Source organism: Rhea americana, unplaced genomic scaffold (genome assembly GCF_003343005.1).
Source record: "Rhea americana isolate MKP2758 unplaced genomic scaffold, rheAme1 scaffold_323, whole genome shotgun sequence".
NCBI classification, from domain to species: Eukaryota; Metazoa; Chordata; class Aves; order Rheiformes; family Rheidae; genus Rhea; species Rhea americana.
The window spans coordinates 124,535-140,943 of record NW_028186450.1 but is presented as its reverse complement, the minus strand read 5'-3'; the positions used below and the strand labels follow the sequence as shown (position 1 = coordinate 140,943).

The window sequence follows — 16,409 nt, the reverse complement described above, 5'->3', positions numbered from 1 at the left end:
AAAAGAAAAGAAAAGAAAAGAAAAGAAAAGAAAAGAAAAGAAAAGAAAAGAAAAGAAAAGAAAAGAAAAGAAAAGAAAAGAAAAGAAAAAAGAAAAAGAATGGTAAAAATATGTTTTCATTGCTAATGCATAAAGGCACAAAATAAATTAATAACTTCCTTTCAGAAACTGATCTGGGATGACACAGTTGTGTGTTTATCTCAGTAAGGGYTTACAGCACACTTTCCAAGCCAGGATTTAGCTCTGCTTTTTTGAAGATAACCAAGGGAGAGGAAAAAAGAAATTCTAAGAATTTCAACAATATTTATTACTGAATAAGTCTGAAAGTAATCAGACATTTAAGGAACTTAGAAATTGTAGCATAAATGACTTCCCCAAGAGAGGATTACTCAGCCATTATCAACCATGTGGAAAACTTAGGATTTCATCATGCAGTGGACTATTTTTTCTTTGAGTAAAATGACATCAAATTAATTTAGGTAAGAAATACTGTTTCCTTTCACAGTAAAGGAAATACAAGCATCTGCTCTTTGTGATAACATTAACAGCAAGCTTTGGGCTGAGAATGAATGTGGAATTTTTCAGATCACAAGGAGAATTTAAGACAGACAAAGCAGATATGAAATTAACTACACTGTCTATCACAAGAAATACTGTAAGGCCGCACATAAAACAATAATTTTACCTCAAGAGTTATGCCTAAAAAATCACTGTGTCTCACTAAAAGAGGAACATTAATTAGTCAGAGAAAAAGGGAACATTAAAACTGAAATAAAAATAAGAGTTGTCAGTCCCTGAAGTTCAAGACTGTTGCTTCTGCTAGTCCTTCTGCTAGTCCTGCTTTTGGGAAAAATCCTCAAGCCCTGTATCAGTAACTTTTAGAAATTAATGAGTACTAAATGCCATACAAGCAGAGCTTACAGTATCACCATGTTCCAGATCAAAATCACCTATCTTTGTCTTTCTCCTACTGGTGCAATTACTTCTTCTCCACCTTATGTCCAGAGTGCATGACAGAATTTGTGGAAGTGAAGCAGACCATGTAAACATACACTCTTGAATAATTCCAGTTATTAAAAAAAATAAAAATCTGCCCCTGTAGTCTACAAAAAACCCAAGATCAGAATTGGGAAGTTCTATCTGAGCAGAGACTACAAATCTGTCCTCTGAAAAAAAAAGCTCAAGACACCAAATTGTATAAATACTAAACTTCCAGTAACAGTCCTCAACACTTCTAGTACAATGAAAATACAAATGCAGACTATAAAACTCAGGTCCTCCTCACTCCATCTAGCCCAATGCTCCAACACTATCCTAGCAAGCCTTGCTCTCACACTATATGCCCTTTTTCATGCAACTCTCAACCTCTGCATAACATCATACAGCACAAATATGGCAGGCTGAGAGGCAACCCGTATTTTCTTGGGAAGAAAAGAAGACAGCCTTACTGTTAACATCATCACTAAGAAGAGATCTCAAAGGACTCAAAAGAAATTCCGGCCCCTGAACCACTGTTCTCTGTGCTGTCTCAGAATGCAGGTTGGGAAGAAAGTGAGGAGAGCTTGTAACTGCAAGGATGCATCTCTAATGCTGCCAATTCATGCTTGTTCTAAAGTGTATTACCTTCATGAACTCACAAATAAATTTTTCTATCTCTGTGTTAGACAGCAAACACGAATATCCAGTAGATGTTCTCTCTACAGGCATTCCTAAGAGCTACTATCTCTCAGTGAGAAGTAGTAACACTTGGAACTCTTATCTGTTCATGTAAGTGTGAATACTAATACTAATGTACAAAACTGTGCATATATTAGTGAACATTATATGAACATTGCTTTTCATGAAGGATAAAGGATCTTAAATGGCCCTCTGAAGACCAACAAAAAATGCAGAAATAAAATCTTCAAAATGGTTTAGTTCATTGGATTAAGGAATTAACTCCTGAGCATTTGTCTTTGGGGTTAGTTGTTGCCAGTTGCCTACTACTTAAAGGAAAAGATAGTAGGCTATGATCTTACTCAGATTTAGAAACCTAGCTTTTAATGAGTATTTTGGCCCCAAAATATACATATAGTATTGAACCAAACAATGAGTTTGAATCTATATCTAGTCTAGATCCACAAGCAGAATTGTTTCTACAACAATAGTGTGCCTCACTGGATACATCTGTCTCAGACACAATGAAAAACAATATGAAATTCAGTAGTATATTATGAAAATCCTTTAGGAAAAAAAAAGAAAAAAACACCAGACCAAGACCTTCCTAAGGAATAATTAAGACAGATCTTGCCAGCCATTTTCTAAGTGTCTTAGAAAATGAAAGCAACTGCGTACTCACCTCAGTAAGCTGTTCTTTCTGCTCTGATAGCTTACATGTATATTCTGCTATAGCTTCCAGATTTCCTTCCACTCCTGTGATTTTTAATGCTTTCAGAACCATATGATCTGTATGGTATTTCAGCAGATCTGCTGCCAAAGATGTTGCTGCACTATGGAGCTTGAGTAGCATTAAAAAAAAGAAGAAAAATGAGAGAGAAACCTTAGAAGGAAAAAAAATGCATCCAATACAAAATGAAATCACTTTAATGACTGATCAATTTTCCAAGAAGCAGAAAATTTACTGTCATGAAAGCTCATATATACAGACTGCAAATTATCTGAAGGCTTTAATTCTTCAACTATTATTCCAAGTATAAAGATAAAATCCAGCACTCTCAAAAAACACAAATACACAGAGAAATAAAAGACCAACTGGGTAAAATCAGGACATGAAGCTATCATACTGTCTTCTGATGATCTTACAGCTGGAATAAACAGGTGTTTATTTTGAATTTGTAGAGCACCAAGTTCAGCATGAGCATGACACAATGACTACTCGTATTTCTCATGAAGAGCACAGAAGCAGACTAAGGCCATAAAGCATCTGAATTTACAGTACATGAGATATTAAGTTTCCATTAATAAATTGATTTCCAGTAGCACAAAGAAAAACTTGAATATAACCAGCTTGTGACATCATTTTAGACAAGTAAAAAGCACCCTGACTGCCAGGAGACTAAAGCCAGAGCTCAGTCTGAGAGAACTCTCAAAAACTCTGCCTACATTCTCAACAAGTAAGGAGAAACTCCTGCTTGAAATACATCCCTAAATCCAGGCACATACTAAGATCCACGGAAACTGTGCTATGAAGGACTCCGCTTGACAACAGCTACAAGTAACAGCTGCTGCTAGTTCTCATGAACAGTCAGACTGGGTCAAGGCCCTGTAATTAGCTTCACTTTAAAAGCAATGTTGGTGAAAGCAAAAATACAGCAAGCTGTTTTAGWTATACCAAAACACTGTCATGACTGTTGTCTAAGTCTTGCATTATTACATTCATTTTTCTGGACTGTACTGATTATTTACAACAAACTTGACTTCTCATAAAGAAAGTTATTTTAAAGTTCTTACAAATGCAATGAAGACTTTGATAATGTGACACTGAGTGGGCCTCAACAGGCCCACTGTAGTACAGAGAGGATTCTGTACTAAAGAAAATGTTTTCCAGAATTATATACATTTTTTTTTCTGATTAGGCTCTGTTTTCTTTCCTTTCTCTAGCACTACTTCCTGTGCAGTCTGGTATAAGTAAACCTTTCTTTATTATATATATTACAAATAAGAAACTTGAATTGTTGTCTCAAAACTTTCTACTCTTTTTTAAGCAAAAAATCAGATCTACGTAAATCTATTATAAACTATGTCATTAAAAATTGACAGWCACCACTAATCTTGGAAATGCAGTCAACTGAATAGCTGCAAGATTTGTTATGTTAGAGTGGGAACTGGCAATTCCCATTTTTATATAGACTATATWTTTTTTTATATATCAAGATATAAAACAGTAATTGGCTTACACTTAATTCTATCCTGAAGTGTCAGCAGGAAGATCATCTTGTTTTTTTTCATAAAATGGAAATAACTACTTTTAACAAGGCTGTCTTGTGTTGTCAGCCACCCAGGATCTCAAAAACATTTTGATTTGTGCCATAGTACTTAAATTTCATCAGCAGAGAGCCTAGCTGCTGCACTGGAAGTCAGAGAAAGAGTAACATGACAGTCCTCTTTGACCATATACAAAAACTTATGGCTAATCTGGGATGAGAAACAAATCTTATCACTACGCAARGAACAATGAAGGACATAATATTCTAAATTTACTTACTGATCAGCATGAATCTTATGCATTTTAAAAAGCTCTTACTAAGCAAGTTTTCATACTAAGTCACAAAAGCAAAGCATACCAAAGCTAGGATCTGTTAGTTTACAAATCCAAACTCACTCAATTTCTTCCACTATTTTGAAAACAGCTTGCTACGTTTTTAGCAATATTGCTTTTAATATAGGGCTAATCACAGGGCACAAATAACCTACTACTCCGTTTTTTATATGCCACCTCTGTTTCCTAATTTATTTACAGAARGTAATTCTTTATTATTTTCCCCCTAAGTAGTGGTTTAACTTAAGCCTGCTGTGTGTGTTGTTTTTGGTGTGTTTTGTTTGACATTTATAAATAGAGATCTGGGGGCAGGACAGTGAGGCAAGATTTACATTTACAGAGCTGCAAGAAAAACACAAGATATTAACAATTTCTTCTGCATACTATATTCCAGCCCCTTTGGCTTTATGATCTATTCAATTACACAGATGCATATATTCTGACAGAGAATCCTTTCTCCTCGTTCAATGCAGAGGAATGATGTTACTCAAAGCATTATTCAAAACTGAGAATGGCATGATTTTGTTGTCTGTAGAACCACTACTTCACACTCTCTAAGCAGACAATAGAAAATGGAACAGATGACTGCAGAAAGAGGGTGCTCTTACAGTTAAAGCAACTGAATGCCATTCTGGTAAAGAAGCTCTGCTATTGACATCCTACCTAATGATGACTACAGTAAAAAGTATTAGCTGAACATAACAAATTATGCATCTAAGGGCCTAACATACAGCCTGACAATGAAGCACAGAACAGTTAACCGCAACTGAAGCAGGTTTGAAGCACTGTTCAGGATAACTGTAGAAATGATGAACTGTAGGCTCAAATCTCTAATTTTGCCTCTATTAAATAGTATGTAAGCATGATTTCTGAGCACATAGAGCTCAGAATGTGACAGATAACAAAACTAGCTGAAAAGGGGCTGCTGGTCAAGCATTTCCAGCTACAGCAGCTCAGAACTCAGTGTGAGCAAATTTACCATATTTCTCTAACATTTTTGCACTGTTCTGTAGCCTACTGTGAGAACATTATTGTTGTCTTCATTTATCCATCTGTTTAAAGGAGCAATAATAGAAAGAAGTTGAAAAGGCATCTGAATGCTTTACAAACACTTAGGAAGCTGCTAGAAATCAGTAATTCTGTATTTGGTTTGAATCTGTGGAATACAGAAGGCACAAAAGCTATTCACTAAATAAGAGGGAAAAAAGATCTTAATCAGCAAAGGTGATCCTTCCCGTGCACCAAATGAACCTGCTATCTCTTTTTTTTATGTGGGGATTGGTGACAACTAGCATGCTTGCACTTGGGAAAAAAGTGATTTACAATAAGCATATATGCAATTGCCACGTTACGATGACTTGGACGTGGTTAAGTTCTTAAATATTTATTCTCTTAGCATACTTGGCAACTCAAATTTGTAGTGCTTTCAATATCTAAGGAAAACATATATGATGTTAAATACTATAGTTATCCCACCAAAAATAACCAGTCTAAGAAAAAAACGGAATGTAAGGTACAACCAATATAATACATATTCTGCAGTAGAAACAATAAAAAACAGGTTAAAGCAACAGCATGAGTAATTTATTCATTTAAGCACACACTACAAGAAAAGATTTCAACCAATGAATGCATGCATCCACAATCAAAATTTAGCCATTACACATAAAGTGACATGGTAGTCGCTTCCAATTTATTTGAATGTTGTGGTAGTTAGCAAAGGGCCTGTGTATCCAACATTTCTGCTCAGTTATATGATAGGACACAGGAAAAGGTTTGCATACAACCTCCCTAATATAATTCTCATTAGCTACTCTTGGCTATATATATTAGTTTTGGTAGTAAAGGTTCCTATTTTACAACTTTATGCATGAAAAGCAAGAAATTCAAGGTTTTCTTCACTTGGTGCTTGTTTAAGTGATACCTACCTCTCTTCTAAGTTCATTCACGCATTGGCACATTTTTAAAATGGCCACTTCCAAGTCATCCATGAGATCCTCTGTCTTTTGATTTTGCTACAAACAAAAAAGCACAAGACACATTAGGAATGTGTGTATGTTACGCATAAACATTACACATGCACATCCTCTTCAGTTAAAAAATCCACCCAAACTAATATGATCATTTCCTCACTTACTTGTCAAGTCTCAAAGCTACCCACCCCTTGAATTTAGTATTTTTCTTCAAGTAACTTCTCTGGAAGTACAACATCATGAACTTATTTTTAACATAAGTATAGTATCTTAAGCTCCCTACAGTGCTTTTCTTTTTTATCTCTTTTTTACTGTGCACACTTTGGGTTCATCTAGATGCAACATTTTTTAAAAAAAAATAAACCTAAGCAAAGGAATGTCTTCAAGGAACCCAGCCAATAACATTAGATTTTTAGTATGTCCCAGCTAATTTTCATTAGTGTGCATTAACACAAAACAATACAAACAAGAATATATCAGTCAGATTCATAACTGACTGATGTTAAAAATACTTCTATTTTTTTAAAAACACTCTGAAATACTCTTCACTGAACACTCACAATTATTCTGCTTATTAACAGGAAATATATTCCTAAGTATGGTGAGTAGAAAGGGCAATAACTAGGCACTCTTCAGAGCTTTACATATCTCTATGGTTATGTCCATCAAAAAATATTAGTCCATCAGAAAATATTCACCCTCTGAGGAAACTGCTGAGTTCAAACTGAAAAAGCATGTTAGTGAGTTGATACTACTGTAGCTGTTCACTGAGCCTTCAGTCAAAGACAGACTAAGTTATGTATTAATGCAAATAATTGATGCATAAGCACATGGGTGCACACTTAAGTATTTTCACTTATCATATATATATACAGATATACAGTCTTCCTTGTACTAGGAGTTCATTTCTGTCAACTCAAATGCAACACACAAATTATCTAGAGATGTCTCCTGAGTTTCTACCAGTAACAAAGCTTAAAACTGACCAAGTTAAACATAGCTTTATGGGTTTTTTTAATAATTACAGTACTTTATGCAATGAATAATATATTTTCTTTGTAATAACAGTCTGTATTATTAAAAGTGTCCTATACTAGTACATTGCTGTATTTCAGAGTATTGGTAAGAATTTGTGCTCTACATCTATCCCAGAACGAGTCTGCAATTGAGTGAGTGTCAGAAACAGAAACTGCACTTCCCATCTTTGCTTCTCCTCCTCTGTGTGCATGTATCTTCTATTGTCTTCAAGGAACAAGGAAAGACAAATGATAGATATAGGCTTAATGTGCTTCTTCTCTAAAAATTACTGGACAAATAAATGAATTCTCTGTCTCTGGGAAAAAATAATAGTTGATTTTTGGTGTATTTCACATTTCAATAGGTCAACTGTTTTTAATCTTTTCCTGAAAACTAGAAATAGAAACTGTGGTCACTACCATGGGATCAAGATAACTTAAGTCTCTGAAGTACTCATCCAAAAGACCTAACTACTTAGGACTGCACAACACTTCTAGTAGCCTTTTCCTTTCCACTAATGGCAGGAAAACTAGCGTACCACCCAGTGCCCAAAATTTAGAAGTCTAAGTCTAAAGCAATACTACTGCAAGCGGAAGACAGAACATACTGAAGCTGCAAAAGTATAGGCAATCTCATGCTTCCTTCAAGAAGGATACACACAATTTTTTCTTCCTAGACCAAAGAAACATTGCTTTAAACATTTCTTTTCAAAGTAGAGGTGAAAAGATTTACTTTGCTAAAAAGCTCTTACAGCTTGCATCCACACTGAAACCAGCTGCTCTAGTTCCATTTTAGCCTGTTTAGACAGCTCCAGAATGTGTTCTCTGTGCTCATGACTGGTATAGGCAGAATCTGTAAAGTCTTCTGTATGTTCCAGGATAACTTCCAGCATTGTTGAAAGGTTTTCTTTTGACAGAAAATAAAGATTCTCACGAAGGCCCTCCACTTTATTCTGAAAAAGAATCAATTCAGTTCCTTGTGGTTATGGTGTTGTGACACAAAGGTAGAAAGCATAGAGCAAAAATAACATTTATGTGTTATTTTCTTCCTCAGCATTTTTTTAATCACTGAATTTCAAAGCAATCAAAAAATTTACCAGTATCCAGATTTTCAGTTTAGGGTTTGAGGCTTTTTAATCTAACAATACCATCAGCAAACTACTGGCCACTCATCAAAACAAACAGTAAATATGTTACTGTTTTTCTGCTGTCAATAAAAAGCTTCTCAGTTCAGTAACAGTTTCAGAAAGTTTCAGAAAGTAATTGTGTATTCAGGTGTTGTTTGGTCTTTACAAGTTCTTCCACATCAATATCATCTATTTGGTATATTGTTTCTAAAGATTTACCTGCAGTAAAAGGAATATATTGAGGTCTTCACAAAAATGTCAACCAAATTTGGAGGGAGAGGGGCACCAGAATCAAAATGAAACACACTCTATAGGAAGAAGATATGCTTGTTCATCAACTGTTCTGAATTGAAGGTGAAATTTAGAAGAGACTTTATCACGAAAAATGAAGTGCACTAGGAGACACATTTCAATTCAGAATACTTCCTTCAAAGTATTCTGAAATACTCACAGTTTGAGCTTTCAAATGATTTTCATGGATAAATATTTGTGTGTGAGATCTTAAAAATACTACCATTTTTGAACCAAGAATTCTTCAAAAATAACTATTTTAATAAGTTCTGGTCAGTATACCAATTTATCAATTTATTCAATGCTAAAGGCATCAACTCAACAAAGCATTTATGGTTCTGAATGTACTCTGATCTATGATCCAGGAGATGGTAAATATCAGTAAGTGTATTTTGGCAACAGCAAAGAAATTATAAGAACCTTCTGTCAGATCTTGTTGTATTTTGGAGGAATTACTTAAGTTACACTGCTGAAGAGATGTAACTCCACTCACCATCTGGAGCTCAGATAAAAAAGATTTAATTCTAGCTTTGATGTAATTTATTAAATTATAGAAAACAATACCGCTTCTATTCTTACCTTGAATATTCTGATGCCAGAATATATGCTGATGGAAGCTAATTCATTTTCTCCATTTGATCTAGAGTCAGTTATAATTTCTATTACCTGCTCCAAAGCTAGTCTCATCTGGTGAAACACCCCGTCTTTGTTTATACGAGCAGATTCACAGTCTGGATGCCTCAGACAAGTCTTTTAAAAAAGCAAAGGAAACATTACCAAAGAGTATATGTACAGTATAATGAAATGAGTATTTCCTGCCAGAGCAAGTCTAAAGAATGTGTTTAGAATATTGCAAATTCTTTCTGTTAAACTGCTATTATATTAAGTAGCATTCCTGGTATTACTGAGAATAAAAAGATTTTCTTCTGTCCATTCTTTTGTTCTTTATATTTTGGTATGAAGTTTAAAGCAGTGCTGAGAAAAAAACAGCCAGCTATCCTGCCAGATGCCATGTCCAGTGATGTATCTAGGTTTGGTAAGAGGAATACTCTTACCAAGAATACTCACCTTAGAAGCAGTCAAGAGCATCATGGTGCATTTCTCAAGAACAGTCCTAGATGCTGCCATTCTAGCCTTTTTCTTCTCATCCTTCAAATCCTAAACACCAAGAAAATGATTTGAATGTTGCATAGTATCTAAAATGTTAATTGCTTCAAAGGCTGCAAAAAGGAAACTCTCTTGCAAATCAATGGGTTGTGAGAAAGCTTCTTTACCATATCTGACAACTGCTATTTTCAGCTTAACTCATGATCTAGAACTTGCTTTTTCTGAGATATTTTAATTTATGCATTTATTCTTGACTCAACTCAGATTTCAAAGACAGAAGATCTCAGAAATATAGAACATGCTATATAAACCCTCACTATGCTTATCATATAGCATTACTCATAAAAGCAAGCAAAAACATAAAATTCACTTGAAATGGGAGAGGCAGGCAGATAAAGAGAGAAGCAGCTTTTCATTCTAGCATTTTTCATCAGTAGCAAAAGGAAGACGAAGACTGGGGAAAATGTAGGCCCACTGCTGAATGGGGCGGGTGCCCTGGTGACAAAGGATTCAGAGAAAGTAGATTTACTGAATGCCTTCTCTGCTTCAATCTTTACTGCTAAAGCCAGCCCTCAGGAATTCCAGGCCCTGGAGACAAGGGAGAAAGTCTGGAGAAAGGAAGGATTCCTCTTGGTTGAGGAAAATCAGGTTAGAGATCAWTTAGGCAAACTTGACACCCACACATCAACCCCATGCACCTAGGTACAAATAACYCCATGTACTGGTACAGGCTGCAGGCTGACCTGCTGGAAAGCAGCTCTGTGGAAAAGGACCTGGGAGTCCTGGTATACTACAATTAACCATGAGCCAGAAATGTACCCTGGTGGCCAAGAAGGGCAATGGTATCCTGGGGTGCATTAGGTAGAGTGTTGTCCCTAGGTCAAGGGAGGTGATCCTGCCCCTCTCCTCAGCCCTGATGAGGCCTCGTCTGGAGTACTGTGTCCAGTTCTGGGCTCCCCAGTACAACAGAGACATGGAACTACTGCAGAGAGTCCAGAGTAAAACTACAAAGATGATTAGGGGACTGGAGCATCTCTCTTTTACAGAAAAGCTGCAATAGCTGGGCCAGTTCAGCCTGGAGAAGAGATGGGATCTTATCAATATATACAAATACCTAAAGGGAGGATGTCAAGAAGATGGGGCCAGATTCTTTTCAGTGGTGCCCAGCAACAGGACAAGAGGTAACAGGCACAAACGGAAACACAGGAAGTTCCATCTGAATATGAAAAAAAAAAAATTCCTTTACTGTGAGTGTGACAGAACACTGGAACAGCTGCCCAGAAAGGTTGTGGAGTCTCCCTTTCTGCAGATATTCAAAACCCACATGGACACGATCGATCCTGTGGAATGTGCTCTAAGTAACCCTGCTTGAGCAGGGGGGTTGAACTGGGTCACCTCCAGAGGTCCCTTCCAACCTCAACCATTCTGTAATTCTGTGATTGTGCTATGAAGTGAACACTAAAAAATTTCTTTATATGGGAAAAAATTAAAATGTAAATTTGAAAGGCAGAAGAAATGCCTTAACATGCAGGAGGGTCTAACAAGAGGAAGGAGTTACAATTAAGATTTTCTGAATGTTAGAAACATCAGCTGAGTGTTAGGAAGTGGACAACTGAGTGGGACTTCCAGTGAAACTAAGTCTAGTTCTCGGCTACTGCAGTTACCCATGTCAGATAATCCTTTCTATAAACTGACCAAGCCCTATCTTAAAAGCAGCATTTTTTTTTAATCCTATTGCTACCGGGAAGTCCAAGCTGTTCATCATGCAAAAGCTTATAAAACAGTCTAAGTGCATTCATTTTCAATTTATAATCATTTTTAAAAAAATAACAAGATGCATTTTTCATCAAAAATCTGTCATTCGTCTTGAAATATGTAATATAGTCTGGACACAGCTGTTATCTGAAAAGAGGACAGCTTAAAAGTCACTCAGAAGATGACAAAAAGAGCTCCAAAATAATCATATCAGACTTACTTCTGAAACTGACTATTGCCCCTGCAGAATGTAACACAGCACACACTGCAGCCCCATCCTCGTAACTTCAGCTTCACATAGATTTGTGTAAATACAGGGAGCTCCTTATACTTGGAGAGGTATACCAGAACAGATCCTTTTGCAAGATATAACTCAAAAATATTCCCAAACTGGCTAGGCCCTGAAAATATGTTCATACTTAAGTAGATCAACCCTGCTCACCATGGCAATTAAGCAAGTGTCAATGAAGAGGATGGGAAAGAATGAATTTACAATATTGTATTTCAAATTAAGTTTGAGTTTGATTAAAAACTACAGGATGGAATTAAGCAACCTGATTTAGAAAAAAAAACATAAATCATCACAGCATTCCATTTTGCCATAAAAATAAACCTAACAATTTTAGAAAAATCTTCAAGATTTTGAGGTTATCAAGTTTTAAGAAACAGCTTGTTTCTGAAATTCTTATGTTACATTCTGGAAAATCTGACCACATTCAAGAGTTTCTGGCATACATATAGTTATACAAAGGAAAAACACCTTGAGCGATGTTTCCGCTCAATAAAACTAACAGCTCCGGACCTAAATACCGTAAAGTGAGTGCATCATGAAAGTCCTGACAAAATTTAAAAAATATTAATGAAACACTCTTTCCAAAAGAGTCAAGTGAGCAAGGAGGGGAAAGCCAAAGCCCACTTAATAMTGAAAATCAAAAATGGTTGAGAAAAGGTAACACTTAATAGGAACGCATCTTTCTCTTTTCAAGGAACAGCTGTTACGAATATTTCAGGGAAAACTAAAGAGTCCATCTCCAGGTAGAGAWTTCCTTTAATTGTATGTAGCTTTTCTAGACCTGCTTCTTTGAGAATATTCTTAGGTGTCTCCAGACATATCAACAGACAAAAAGTACTCAATGTGAGTTTTTATGAATATTCCACATTTTTTCTGAAGACTGTTCTGTCATGTCAGAAGAGGCTTTTTTTATATGCATCAATTTGAACAATTCATTTATGCATAGCTTCTGAATTCTGTTGGATATTAGGAATCTGTAAATCTATAGCAGACCCCTAGATCAATTATGAATGGGGAATTCAATTATGAATTTGATTGCCAAGGGGAAGCAAATAGCCCTCATGCAGAGATCTTAAGCCTCAGGATGCCTTTTTAGCCATGGAAGCATCGATAAACAGAGATCTGTTTCCATGGTGAACTGAAGACTGAACAATAAAGACAAGTAGGGTCCCTTTGTAAATGATCTAATGAGGTAGACCATTCAAAGCAAGAGAAGAATATAAAAGCAAGCTCCTACTAGCTGTTTTAGAGAACAAATGAATTTCCAGATAATATTGTATAACTGTAGCAGGAAGCTTCCTCCATCAATGAAAAAGGCTTTGGAAAGAGGAGCTGCATGCAAGAAGGAAAAGGCATTGCCCTGACACATGTTTTTGAGCTTAACCTAGAAAAACACTCCATAATAGAGAAAAAATACAAGCAGATGCTTTTTTAGGATCTAAAGCCATCTTCTGAGATTTCTAAAAGAATTGCTCTGCCTTCAAAGCCTTTCATCACATGCAAACATCAAATGCTTCTGTGAAGCAGACAAATTTGGTTTCAGAGTAGTAAGCCAGACAAGCTAGAGCCAAAGATAGAGACTGAAACCAAAGGACATCTGGAGAAGCTCATATAATATACATCCAGGCTACTGGAAGATACACAGAGCAAATAACCCAGTGATGTCACCTAGTGTAAGCTTTAACATCCAAAGACGCTTTTTGGGTGGAGCAAGGAGAGAAATTTAGGTTTCAGAGACAGGACACTGGGGTTTTGTTTTGTAACAGTTAATCATCCCAGAAGAACCCAAATCTGATGAAAAGCAATACTTAAAATGTTTTTCATACTTTTTTTAGTAATACTTACATTTTGTCGATCCCCAGTTAAATGGGCAAACTCCACCATTTCATTTCCAAACTGGCTGAATATTTGTACAAATTCCTGGAAACTACTGACTTTCTCTAGTTGTTCCATTGTTGCAAGAACCTGTAAGATGTTACGGGAAAATACTGTAGATTACCACAAATACTAAATAGAAAACATTATTACTGAATTAGGCACTTTATTATTTGCAAACACTTCTAAAGTTGGGCAGGTAAAATTTACACATTTTGTTGGAAATTACATATTAAGAACTCAACAGCTGGAAATCAAGTATAAATAAATAATCACACTTCATTCAAAATGACTCATTTATTCTGATAACCTCAAAAAACCATTTTCATCACTCTTCCCATTATCAGGATTAACAGTATTACAGAATGCAGTTTCCATATTTAGGTAAAAAGTACTGTCATATTAAATTTAAAAATGSAAGTACTCAAAATTATACATATGGGTACATATGGGTATCATCATACAGATGATACCCATATGCAGCAATTCTCAGTTTAAAAATTCATTTTCAGATGTATGTTTTTCATAACCTAATGCCACAATTGCACAGTCAGACAGCTGTTTTTGAGTGGCAGTTTGCATTAAAAAGATACATTTCACAGAAAAAACAAAGTTATAAATGAATTAATATATAATTTTATACTTTCTGTAACAGCAACTTAGAATCTAACTCTAAAAATCTTCATTATCTCTTATAAAACAAAGAACTGAAAGACAAATCCTGCAGAAAAAAAGAACTTTAAGGATTCAGGTGTTGATGCATGAGCATGGCTGATGTGGAAAGGACAAGGACTTGGAAGTAAGGAGCACAGAAATGAAAGCGAGACCATAGTAGTCAGTATAGAGTGAAGAAAGCAGAGAACCACAAAACTGGGAAAGTGAGRGCAAGGCAGGCAAGGCAAGGCAAACAGGACAGAGGAAAGGGGATAGGGAAGAAACAGGTGAATATGGGGAAGGGAGAAAAGATACAACCTAAGGTCCAATTTTCTCTTCTTAGAAGACAAAAAACCCCTATGTCAAGATGGACATAAGCTAAATCACACAAAACTTTAAATCTATAAATCTGTCTTCATTAGTACTGACTCTTGTCATCATGCTTCACAGCTTTTTGCTCTAGATACATTCAGAATGCTCTCAACTTGTTTCTGACAGTAGAAACTTCCTGTCTTTACCCTGGAGAAAATTTTATCAGCTATTTTACTGACAGACATTCTTTCCACCTCATAACAAATATAAAGTTAAATAAACAGTAACATAGCCTCTTCTTCAACAGATGAAGTGAATGATGCTACCCTGGTCACATAAAATGTAAAAACTCACCAAAAATTCTTAGTTCATTCCTGCTGACTTACCACCATTTCACATATTTTGTAGGTAATCTTACTTAAGACATTTAGTTTAATCATTATTTTGCGCTTTCCCTAGAAATACAGTGAAAATACCAGTTCATTTAGCATCCACTCTTTTGCACTGTCTGAAGATACTAGTTAAACAAAAGAATAAAGAAGCTACAAATACCTTGTTTCTGGAAGTTATAATCTGCTTAATAACTATTCTGTCTGCTAACACAAGCACCTTTGTCACAGAAGAGAGTAGCAGCCTTGCAGCTTTCACAACACCTGTTTTGTCCGTAAAAATTGTTATGTGGCTATCTGATTCTAGACGATCCAAGCTTGCTACATCTGTAAGCTGTGCAATTGTTTCACCTATAGGGAAAAAAAAAAGTTTCATACTTATAAAAAAAGAAACTAGGACCTTAAGCACGCTTGACTCTTACTTTTGATGGATAAAACTGTTTCAAACTTATCTACAACTCTATTTTATTTCTTTTTGACTGTTGGAGGCACCCTCTTCAAATTTAAATTTTGACTATTCAATGCTGCTCCATTCTTCCTTTTCTAAGGCATATCAGTTTTCTTAAAAGAGTCTACTTTCCAGTAAGGAGGCAGGAATGAATGAGGAAAAGCTCATGGGAGATATTTTTCCGATTTTAATAGCAAAAGTCAAATCAATGCCTACACAGGCAACACCATGATCCTGGAGGAATAAAAYGCAGCAAAGAAGGAAGAACTACAAATTCCCTTTCATTTTCCAAATTCTAGTTAGTATTCCCTTAATTTGTGGGATTTATATTGCTGTTAAAACCTTCAGGCATGAAGAATAAATAGCTTCCAAACAACTTTATAAGACTGAAGCATTGTAATGAGACTGCTGCACTTTATGCTCATGAAAAGACCATTAAATAGTATGTTGTAAGAGAGAAAAGGGGAAAAAAAGGCAAGAAGCACTGATAAAGAACACATTTTCAGTTCATAAGCATCTTTTTATTCAACTATCAACTATTCAATACAGTAATAGTTAAAATAGACTACTTGACCACTTATATTTTTAATGCAATTTAAAAGTTTCATACTCCAATGTAGCCAATAGATCCCCTTGTTAGTATACTGAGAGAACCGCAAGACCCTATCCAATTATATCTTTCTATGTTCCTTAGAGGACGGTAGAACAGGAGGAAAGGCAGTTTCCTGTTCTACAGCTGCAGAAAGACTGCTGAAAGAGGCTGAACTCAAGGTAGCTCTCATAAGACATACTTTCTGTTAGCAAGCAGGACAGGATGATAAATCACAACTAACCTATAGACTTGAAGATAATACCTAGGTTTGATTGGGTCTGGTAGGACTTATCTACAGAACTAAGGTAATTCACCTGAAT

At 35.7% G+C, this 16,409-nt stretch overlaps 1 protein-coding gene across 4 annotated transcripts in view; it reads right to left on the bottom strand.

Annotated features, from left to right (window-relative positions):
- CTNNAL1 (catenin alpha like 1) overlaps positions 1–16,409 on the bottom strand; it is a 60,314-nt gene that overhangs the window by 21,497 nt on the left and 22,408 nt on the right. For all 4 annotated transcript variants that reach the window (XR_014896542.1, XM_085310681.1, XM_085310679.1 and 1 more), the window contains exons 3-9: positions 15,213–15,400; positions 13,665–13,784; positions 9,734–9,823; positions 9,245–9,415; positions 8,000–8,200; positions 6,187–6,273; positions 2,339–2,497 (exon numbers count right to left, since the gene is read on the bottom strand). Coding sequence is in view for 3 of the 4 variants with exons in the window: in XM_085310681.1 (XP_085166807.1) it covers positions 2,339–2,497; positions 6,187–6,273; positions 8,000–8,200; positions 9,245–9,415; positions 9,734–9,823; positions 13,665–13,784; positions 15,213–15,400 (1,016 nt within the window). In the remaining variant the exon portion in view is untranslated. The remainder of the gene's footprint in view (positions 1–2,338; positions 2,498–6,186; positions 6,274–7,999; positions 8,201–9,244; positions 9,416–9,733; positions 9,824–13,664; positions 13,785–15,212; positions 15,401–16,409) is intronic.